The sequence below is a fragment of the Curcuma longa genome, chromosome 8 (assembly GCF_044706935.1).
Source record: "Curcuma longa cultivar G26 ecotype Majalengka, Jawa Barat chromosome 8, ITB_CL_G26_1.1, whole genome shotgun sequence".
Lineage (NCBI taxonomy): Eukaryota > Viridiplantae > Streptophyta > Magnoliopsida > Zingiberales > Zingiberaceae > Curcuma > Curcuma longa.
This window is the reverse complement of record NC_133868.1, coordinates 7,922,977-7,934,023: the sequence shown is the minus strand read 5'-3', so window position 1 is coordinate 7,934,023 and position 11,047 is coordinate 7,922,977. Positions and strand designations below refer to the sequence as shown.

Below are 11,047 nucleotides of genomic sequence, written 5' to 3'. Positions count from 1 at the left end.
ATAGAAAAAAAATTCTCCAACTTCTTTAATTTTGAAAGTAAAGAATGGAAATATGAAATGCAACTTTCAACGTGGATCAGACATTTAATTTTGAAAGTAAAGAATGGAAATATGAAATGCAACTTTCAGATAATACAGTAGAAGAGTTTGATAAAAAAAACAAACGAACCAGAATCTTCAATTTCTTTATTTATATCCTGATGGATGATACTCTGGGGATCTTCGTCCAGATTATAACATGACTAAAACCATCAACCGTTGATTTCATTTTAATCGACGGCGTTAAGGTCAATCAAATCAATCGATATGGACGTATCTGAACCACTCACTCGCAATTGCTTCTTCCTCTTCCTCTCGGCCACATCCATTCGCTGCGGCACGATGAGGCGATGAAGCCGGCAGGCAGAACGTCCATTGGAATTAACTGCGCTCCGATCAAGTTAGTTGTTCTTTCCTAATGATCGATGGCTTCTAGAAGAAGGGGGAAAAAAATCAATTGGTTCATAAGTCAAATATTTAGGGATTTGCTTCCAGCGTTTTTTTGTACGCGTGTGTGTGAAATTCGTCTTCGAATGAACTAGATTGTGAGATAAATATGCAGAAACTCAAATGACCACGATTTTTTTGATTTGTATATTTTATTTTACTTTTTGTCAACAGAAATGTAGTTACGCGAAAATTGTTTTAGTATAGCATTAACGTTGAGAGAGAATGCCACTTTCTTGTTTCAGAGTAAATCTTCATTTCATTCAGAAAGGAAAATTTTCCCACTATTTTATTATTAGTGTTATCTCATGTTCTCAGGCACTTTCATATGTGAGCTATTGGCTCTCGCCGATAGCACATTAGGTACTTCTTTGAACTGCTGTCCCCCTAACTATTTTTTTTTAAAATAATAATGATGAAAAGCATTTGATACTTGTAAATTTCGATCGCTAGATAATGGTTTTAGTTTTGCAATTCTGTTCTCAGTCCCTGTTTGATTATAAAATTGTGGTTTAGCTGCTGCTGATGTTCTTCAATATCCTAATGTCGTTGTGCTTTGTGTTTAGCCAGTTTATTCAATGGAAAAAATATACAAGTTGGGGTTCTTAGACAGCAAGTTGTTGAATCTACCATGTACTGTTCTTAAAGCAATCAGCTTCGAATTTATCAAAATCACAAATTGTGCACACTTTGCAACTTCACAAGCTGTTGGTCCAACTGAAATTTAACATAATAAACAACTAATTGATAATTTGAGAGTATGTATGAAGATTTTTTTCCTTCTGAAAATTCAGAATGGTTTTGTCAAAACGCTAAGTATATGCTTGATTCATCAGCTAACATATCTTTAAATGCTCGTGAACTGATGTTTAACAGGTGCATTAGGCTGTAATTTCCATTTTTTGGACACTAAAAAAGGTTAAAAGGTTTGATGAATAGAGACGGATTATTGGATATTTTTTTGTTAACTCTCTCCCTAATTATCTGCAAACAAAGGGGACAACAAAGCCAAGATGCTCAAAACTATGCTTACTTGCTGCAAGCTCTACATCTCGGAAAGCCGAAATGCTCTTGCCCTGGAATTGATTGAGCATGCTGCTAAAGGACATTCAGAAGTTGTTCTCATCAACAAATTCAAGGATGAAGTTTATAATCGCGTTGGCTACACAATTGTTTCACCCCTCTCCATTAACTCAGATACAAGTCCATTAAGGACTGCAGTGTTTGACATGGTGAAAGCAGCCTTCGAAGCTATCGATCTCAAATTGCATTATGGAACTCATCCCCGTCTTGGAGTTGTAGACCACATCTGCTTCCATCCCTTGGCACAAGCTACGCTTCACCAAGTTGCTGAAATTGCAAAATCAGTGGCAACTGACATTGGCAAGGAGCTCCAAGGTTCATGTTGCTTCTTATGTTAACTTAGAAACTTTCATTCATCATGCTGTTGGTTTTGTAACTCTTGTGCAATGCAATGCGATGCAGCCCCAACCTATCTATATGGAGCATGCCATGAAGGAGGAAGAACTCTTGATTCGATAAGAAGAAAGCTTGGCTACTTCAAACCCAACTCTGCTGGAAATCAATGGACAGGCTCGCTGAAAACGGAGATTTTGGAGCTGAAGCCTGATGCTGGTCCTCTTCAGCCTTCACCAGCCAAAGGCATTGTGGTCGTAGGAGCTACACGTTGGGTCGACAACTACAATATCCCAATCTGGTGCACTGATATCGACTCTGTTCGGAGAATTGCGAGCAAGGTAAGGGAGCGAGGAGGTGGGTTAAAATCGGTGCAAGCTATGGCCCTATCTCATGCCGCAGGCTGCATTGAAGTTGCATGCAATCTGCTTGATCCGAGCATCACAGGGGCTGATCAGGTACAAAGTGAAGTCGAGAGACTTGCTGCGGAGGAAGGATTCAAAGTGGGGGAAGGATATTTTACTGATTTCTCAAGAGAAAAGATTACTGAAATGTATTTCAGATATATTTCATGTCGAAGAGGATGAAATGTATTCATTCCTATATTGCATATGGTTTTTTGAAGAAAAGTACTTATTACAAGCCATTTAATTTGGAAAACAGCTTCCGGTAAACTATTTGGTATGCGATGGAAGATTTGCGTGGTGTTGACTTGAATATGGCATGATGCAGACGGCATGGCATGCTGCCAGTTGAATTACAGTTGGGCGCACTAGTCAACTTTTGCCGTCCATTCATTATAAGCCGTCATTATGCCCATCTTCATTTTCCCACTAACAATTAACTGCCATCAAATAAATGAGCCGCCGTGCCATTTATGCTCTCAATTAATCATAAGTCTGTTCACATTCCATAGATGCTTGTTTAGGTGTAATTGCGTTCATCGGGCAATGGTGCTTCCGGTAGGACATCCAGATTGTTGGTGGGAAATTTGCGGTTCGATCTCCAGCTACGGCGTATTTGTAAGAATTTTCTTTCAAATAGGGACTGATTCAAAGGATGCTGGGTATTTTTGTTTAGCCGCCGTATGCGCTTCCCGATGGCACCCTGGTGGTCGGTAGGATACTTCAGTGGGACCGGACCGACCACCCCCAGGGATTGAGTCCATGAGACTGACTGGGATTTATCATTTTTTTTTGTTTAGGTGTAATTGCGTACCCTGAGCATAGCTAAGTTGGTTACGACGTAGCACTTTTATAAAAGAGGACAAGGGTTCGAATCTATGGCATTTTTGTTTAGGTGTATAGTGGAATTGGTATGAGAGTGGTAGATTATCACATTAGAACCGTGATCGAATTCTCCAAGAGAACAATCTTTTAAAGATTAAAATCTCTTCCACTTGAAAACATAGTTCAGTCATTGTGATTTACTCTCTATTCTAAAATTTTTGAATCCACCACCTACAAAATTTATCAAAATAATTCGGTGAAACAACTTAACTGATTGAAATAATTTGTTTTTTTTTAAGATAAATATATAATTGATGCTTAACTTTTTTTTCTAAGCTTAGTCCATGGAACTATTCAATCATACAATTAATACGAACGATCAAAATTATGGTGTATCAAAAGTCGTTAACATAATAGCGCACTTCAAGCCTTATTTTCTTCCACTCACATTAATTAGTTTCATTGTAATCATCTAGCATGATTACCGGTCAAACATATTATTGTTTTCATCTAGAAAGTGGCCATGCTGACTCACGGAGGCGCACATAACTATAGATAAAATAACAAGTGATATAATAAATATTGTTTAAAATGATTATATGCTGAAAAATTATCTTTTATTAGGAATTCATTGATTAAGTGTAGCCAAAAACACAAGTATTCAGAGGGCCCTAAGCATCGATCTTAATAGCCTATCCCTTATCCCTCAGCACATATTTGTATATATGCACAGAAGAGTACAGCAGCACCACTTCCTCTTCCTACGTAGCACTTATCTTCTCCGCAATATCAATGACAATGACTGCTTCAGCCTACCACCACCACTTCCTCTTCCTCCTCCTCCTCCTCTTCTCTTCTCCGAGTCTCATCGCCGCCCAACTGTTGTACAACGTCTGCGGCACCACCGGCAACTTCACCGCTAACAGCACCTACCAAACCAACCTCAATCAAGTCCTATCCTCCCTCTACCTCAACGCCTCCACCTCCGGGTTCGCCACCTCCACCGTCGGCCAAATTCCCGACCTCGTGATCGGCCTGGCGCTCTGCCGCGGCGACGTCAAGACCACCGAGTGCCGCGCGTGTCTGAACACCGCAACGCAGGACGCGCAGCAGGTCTGCCCCTTCAACAGGGCGTCCATGGTCTGGTATGACTTCTGCTTCCTCCGCTTCTCCAACGTGCAATTTCTCGGCTACACCGGCAACGACCCGGAACTCCTCTTGGGCAACACAGCCTACGTCAGTGACCCACAACGCTTCAATCGCCTCCTCAATCTTTTACTCAACGCGACCCTCGACAGAGCAGCCAGGTCGGGCAAGCGGTTCGCGACCGGCGTGGTGAGCAAATTCACTGTGGAGGACCCAACGGTGTACGGGTTGGTGCAGTGTTTACCATACTTGTCGGCGTCTCAATGCCGGCAGTGCGTGCGCCGTCTGTACGACCCGCTGCCGTCGTTCCTGCAGGGGAGGCAGGGGGGAAGGGTGATCGGGGTGACATGCACCATGAGGTACGAGATCTATTCCTTCTTCGAGGGCGCGCCCAAGGTGACACTCACAGTCCCACTGGAAAACGCCACCCCCACCCCGCCTCCTCCGCCACCTCCGCCCGCCGTCCCCGCCCCATGACAAGGAAGAAAAAGGTGAGAATTGCTTAAACCCGTACGATCGTATCATTAGGCTTCACTAAATTATAGGTCATTAGAAATTAATTTCTAACTTCTAGTAATTAAATTCGTATAATAATATTAGTAAGATTATTTGAAATTTAAAGTGATGTGAAAAAAAAAACTGATAAGATCATTATTTTACTTCCTATAAAGGGACGAACTGTCTGAGAAGAGAAAAGGAGCCCAGCCCACAAAGAAATGCCATTAAAGTAAATAAAGGGAAGAAAAATCTAGAATTCCAGAAGTCTTGAATTGGTCAACTGCAGAGAAAATTATCTAAATAAAGTTTATTATTCATGTTCTGTTCACGAGTGTTTCTTCATGTATAATAAAATCTGTATCTCTATATGTTTATGCTTTTACCGACGACATAGTCTAGTTGTACTCAGAAAATCTCTAAAGTTATCATATCCCAAAATATTTAAAAGAAAAGCTTTAGAAAAATAATTAATTCATAAATATAAAAATTAAATATGTAAGGAGGTTATTGCATGGATTTGATTCTATAGACCTAGATATGGTTATTTTCTATACGAATGAATTTTTGTAGTAGTTTTCTTTATTGTTTATAAGCCAATGGTACTTTCTCAGTTGGTAACTCATTTAAAATAGTCAATAACCATTTCTTGTCAATTCAATTAATTATGATCAAGAACATATAATTATTGAATCCACTCAATTCAAGTGGAGAGTAAGCTTATCCCAAACAGAGAGCGAGCTTGTACGTGGTGGACTAGAAAAACTTATCCTTACACAAAACTCCAAAACTGAACTTTGTTTGTTATAAACTATGATCAAGAACTAAACTAAGCTAGCCCTTGTTAGCTAATTAACTCATATATTACATGTTAAATAATAATTATTATCTACTAATAATTGACCGTAAAATTTAAAAAAAAAGAAATTAAAACTAAAATAACTTTATACAATTGAAAGTTACTAATCAAATATATAACTCATCTATATATTATAAGAATTATTATTTATAATGGATATAAATAATAATTATTATTATAATCGATGTATGATAGATACATGAAAATAAAAGAGTTATACATATATGGACACTGTCGCTACTTATAAAAGAATGTAAATAATAATGAATTGAGTACTTTCATAAAGAAGGGAAAGGGAAAGAAGAGAGAAACTTATATATGCAAAATAATTGTATTATAATTTCTTTATCAAGTTTAATATGTAAAATATATAAATTTTAAGATTCGTTTCATGAAATAAGTATAATGATGTTGCAAATTAATAATATTATCCTCTAATGACATGGTAAAAATCTTAAATCCAAATTAAAACTCATATTCTCTTTGGTATAAAGCAAAAGAGAAAAAATGCGTAAAATCACTATATTTATAATTGTTCGCTTCCCCCACCCCCACCTTAATCATTTCCACCCCGTTGACTCTAGGTCAATCTCACCCCCTACAGACAACATCAACATCAACATCAACTCCGCTACAAGTAGCCTTTTCACTAATTCACCCTTTAGAGTAAACGGATCGGATCCATCTTAAACTAAAACGGAGCACGATGGAAGATTTGCCTTGCCTTGCCTTGTGTTTGCTTCGATTGGGCATGCATAACGCGGACGGCACTCAGCTTTCGCCTTTAATTCTGACGCAGTCAACCATTGACTATGTCATCTTCGTTTTTCTGATAGAGTGATGTTACTTGTCACAACATATTCCCGTCACAAATTTATGATGGAAATCTGGGCCGTTCAATCACAATCACCCATTCAATCACAATCATTCATTCAATCTACGATCAGGATTTAATCTTAATTTTAAAATCCAACGGTGCAGATTCCCATCACAACATTTGTGACGGGAATTCTATTATGACGAGTAGCTTTTTTCTTTCCGATAACAATTAACTACCATTAATAAATGAACCTCAATTTCTACTCTCCATAAATATGTTCACATTCCATAGATATTTTCTTTTAAAAAAATAAATAGCAATTACATATGATTGATATTTGTTTTTTAAAAAGAAAAATTACCATAGTGTTTTTCTAAGTTTAGAAAATAAAAAATCTATGTAATTCAATGAATATTAATTTTAAGATATTTAAAAAAAGTAATAGTTTGATAGAATGAAATCAAATAAGTTCTATAAATTTAAATGAGCGAGACAGGTCTGATTAATTCAAGCATCTAATTTGCATAATTGTGAAATCTTTTGTTTTTGTTAAAATACTGAAGCGAGACACGTGTTTTATAGTTAATGCAAACGTACGCGAACGATTGACCGACGAGAAGCGTCCGGTTGCAGTGCCGTCTATGTCCACGAGTCACATTTCCACATGACAAAAGGAGCCGAGCCACACCACAAAGAAATAATATTAAAATAAAAATCTATATGTCCCCCAAGTCTTGAATTAGTCAACCGCAGAGAAAATTATATCTTAATATTTTTTATACTATTAATTATTAGGATCGGTGCATGACCTAATAAACGATGAAGAGCTTATACGTACATAAGTTTAATTTGTGCAAACATATTGTTGTTTTTATTATGAGTTTCTTCGTGTATAAAGATATTTATATCTCTAACTAGATTTACCATATCCCTAAAATATTTTTAAAAAATTCAAAAGAAAAACTTTGAAAATTATTCCGTCCACTCGATCTGCTCAGAATTTGATTGCATGCCTTCTAGTTTTAATTTCCCAATTACCACTGCGCTCTTATTTTCTCAAGATGATCAGCAATATCGATCACAGCACAATGTCTCCTGCCGCTTACCACCACTTCCTCTTCCTCCTCCTCCTCCTCCTCCTCTTCTCTTCTCCGAGTCTAATCGCCGCCCAACCGTTGTACAACGTCTGCGGCACCACCGCCAACTTCACCGCTAACAGTACCTACCAAAACAACCTCAATCGCCTCCTATCCACCCTCTCCCTCAACGCCTCCACCTCCGGGTTCAGCTCCACCACTGTCGGCCAAGCCTCCAACCTCGTGATCGGCCTGGCGCTCTGCCGCGGCGACGTCAACACCACCGAGTGCCGCGGGTGCCTCGACACGGCGTCGCAGGACTCGCAGATGCTCTGCCCCTTCAACAGGGCGGCCATCTTTTGGTATGACTTCTGCTTCCTCCGCTTCTCCAACCAGCAATTCCTTGGCTCCACCAGCAACGACCCGGAAATCATCTTTGGCAACAACGCCAACGTCAGTAGCCCACAACGCTTCAGTCGCCTCCTCAATCTTTTACTCAGTTCGACCCTCAACAACGCAACCGGGTCGGACACGCGGTTCGCGACGGGCGAGGTGAGCAACTACACGGCGGAGAGCCCGACGGTGTACGGGCTTGTGCAGTGTTTACCGTACTTGTCGGCGTCTCAGTGCCAGCAGTGCGTGCGCGGTCTGTTCAACCCGCTCCCGACGTACCTGGAAGGGAGGCAGGGGGGGCGGGTCCTCGGGGCCGTATGCACCATGAGGTACGAACTCTATTCCTTCTTCGAGGGCGCACCCACCTTGAGGCTCACGGTCCCACCGGAAAACGCCACGAGTCCGGCTGCGCCGCCTGCTGCAGCACCTCCGCTCCCAGTCCCCGCCTCCGGACAAGGTATAAGAATTGTTAATTATATTACGCCAAATTAAGGTAATTAGAAATGAATTTCTAACTATCAATACCAATAATTAAATTCGTATAATCTTATTAACGGAGATTTATTTTTATTTTTCATTAGAGATAATTTCACATTTAAAGTGGAGTACAAAAGTTCTGATCTGAGATGAGCATTCTGAAATAGTGGGTTGTTTTTTTTTCCCCCTTGAGAAATAAGTTCGGGTCTGGCTTTAATTATCGATATATATGAAGTATATTTAATTTGCTACCGAACTTATTTACTGACGTCTGGCAAGGGACGATGGGTCCAATAAGTTATTTTTCTATTGGAAATAGATAGTCATCACAAATTCAAGACTTTTGATAAAGTCAAGCAAAGTCCACTCAGCCGTGATTTCATGGCACTGTCGTTCTCTTGCCAGCGACGTGACACTAAACCAATTTAATTAATAATATGTAATGTAAAATTTAAACTTGCTGACAGTGGATGAGCACCAAAACTTGTGAGATATTTTATTGTCTTAACTGCTTGTGGAATAAAACGTCTCAAGAATTTTCTACATGAAGGGAATAATGTCGTCTAACAATATTGCGATTTAATTTGCTGCAGGGAAAAGGAATATTGTAACTGGAACCGTTCTAGCGATTGTAATACCATCGGTGACTGCGATATCTCTCATGAGGCACTGGACAGCATAATTAATTATCAAGCTACATGATGTTTCTTATGCAATCTCAAAGTTTTTTAATCTTCCATCAATAGATGAAACTGAAGCATGAAAATCATCAGTGTTGAATCAATATTGTTTCATCTCCCCACACTACAAGTCGCGACAGCCTTCTTCTCTTAAGATAACAAACTCGGTGAAGGTGGATTTGGAGCAGTTTACAAGGTATACTTAAATCTAAACTCAAAAGAAGAATTACAACCTATGTATAATTAAAAATGATGTTCAGGATATTGTTGATGCAAATGGGTCTTTAAGATCAAACGTGACTCGAATGATAATATTGAATGATATAAAACTAAACTTCTTGTTAAAGTATACATACACTCAATAATGACATTAATTATAAAAGGACTTTTTCACCTCTCTTAAAAATATCATTATGTATTATTATGACACTGATGACTCATTATGATTTAGAGTTACATCAGATGGATGTGAAAATAACCTTTCTGAATGAAATTCTTGAAGAAAAAGTATATATGGACCAACTTGAAGATTTTTTAATCGAAGAAAAATATTAGTGTGTAAACTTAAGAAATCAATATATGAACTTAAAATGTTTCCAAATAATGATATATTAAGTTTAATGATACCACATCTTTTGATTTTGAAGAAAATATTATTGATCATTGCATATATCAAAAAATTAGTGAGAGCATAATTATACTTTTAGTCTTATGTTGATGATATCTTACTCGCTACTAATGATTTGGGTATGTTGCATAAGATAAGAATTTCTCTAAAAATTTTTTAAATGAAAGATATGGATGATGCATCTTGTGTGATCAGAATTAAAATATTTCGTAATAGATCAAAATTAAAAGACTATTGGAATTATCTTAAAAAACTTATATTGAAAGAATTATAGAGAGATTTAATATGAAAAATATTCAACTAGAATTACCCAATTCAGAAAGGGGATAAATTTAGTCTTATGCAATGTCAAAATAATGATATAGAATGAAAATCAATGAATTCAATTCCATATGCTTTTGTTGTAGGAAGTCTAATCATGTACGTGCAAACCTATACAAGATTGGATATTAGTTTTGCTATTGGAATGCTCAGTAGATATCAAAGTAATCTTGGAATTAATCATTGGAAAGCTACTAAGAAAATTTTAAAGTATCTTCAAAGCATCAAGAATTACATGCTTATGTACAAAAAAACTAATCAATTGGAAGTGATCGATTATTCAGATTTATTTTATGGAATATATTGACAGTAGAAAGTCCACTTTTAGTTACTTGTTTCTTCTTGGAGAATGAACAATATCATAGAAAAGTAATAAATAATTTGACATTGTCTTATCCATAATAGAAGCAGAGTTTATAACATATTTTGAAGCCACAATCCATGCATTATGGTTAATTGTAAAATTTTATTTTAGGACTTAGAGTTATCGACATTATTGCCAAGCAGTTAAAAATTTATTGTGATAATTCTACAATAATATTTTTTTTCAAAAAATGATAAATACTCAAGAGGTGTCAAACATATGAAATTAAAATATTTTATTGTTAAAGAAGAAATTCATAAACAAATAGTGTCTATTAATTATATTAGAACAGATTTCATGATTGTAGATCCGTTTGCTAAAAGTTTACAATCAAAGATATTTAATTAACATATATATCAAATGAGTCTTAGTTATCTTTTTAAATGATGTATTAAATTGATATTTTGAGCTTACTTATATATTTCTTATATACAATTTCTAATTATAATGCATATTACTGTGTTATAACATAAATTACTTAAAATATTATGGTGAACCATATTTATGAAATTATATGTTTATTTATAGGCTTAGTATGATAGGATATTGATGTATCTTATATATAGAAAAGAAGTATATGTTATATAATATACAATCGCTATAACTCACATTTAGTATTTTATTATACTAAGGTAATTATGATATTTTAAAATGATG

At 36.8% G+C, this 11,047-nt stretch overlaps 3 protein-coding genes across 3 annotated transcripts; all 3 read left to right on the top strand.

Annotated features, from left to right (window-relative positions):
- Window positions 1–346: 346 nt before the first annotated feature.
- LOC141833607 (formiminotransferase cyclodeaminase-like protein) lies at window positions 347–2,613 on the top strand. The gene is made up of 3 exons (XM_074721090.1): window positions 347–439; window positions 1,363–1,884; window positions 1,972–2,613. The coding sequence occupies exons 2-3, from the start codon at window positions 1,500–1,502 to the stop codon at window positions 2,487–2,489; spliced, it is 903 nt and encodes a 300-aa protein (XP_074577191.1). The 5' UTR covers window positions 347–439; window positions 1,363–1,499; the 3' UTR covers window positions 2,490–2,613.
- A 1,279-nt stretch (window positions 2,614–3,892) lies between these two features.
- LOC141833608 (cysteine-rich repeat secretory protein 38-like) lies at window positions 3,893–5,166 on the top strand. Its single transcript, XM_074721091.1, has 2 exons — window positions 3,893–4,768; window positions 4,949–5,166. The coding sequence occupies exon 1, from the start codon at window positions 3,924–3,926 to the stop codon at window positions 4,752–4,754; it is 831 nt and encodes a 276-aa protein (XP_074577192.1). The 5' UTR covers window positions 3,893–3,923; the 3' UTR covers window positions 4,755–4,768; window positions 4,949–5,166.
- Window positions 5,167–7,539: 2,373 nt separating this feature from the next.
- LOC141833611 (antimicrobial ginkbilobin-2-like protein) lies at window positions 7,540–9,274 on the top strand. The gene is made up of 2 exons (XM_074721093.1): window positions 7,540–8,377; window positions 8,991–9,274. The coding sequence occupies exons 1-2, from the start codon at window positions 7,540–7,542 to the stop codon at window positions 9,077–9,079; spliced, it is 927 nt and encodes a 308-aa protein (XP_074577194.1). The 3' UTR covers window positions 9,080–9,274.
- The last annotated feature ends 1,773 nt before the right edge of the window (window positions 9,275–11,047 follow it).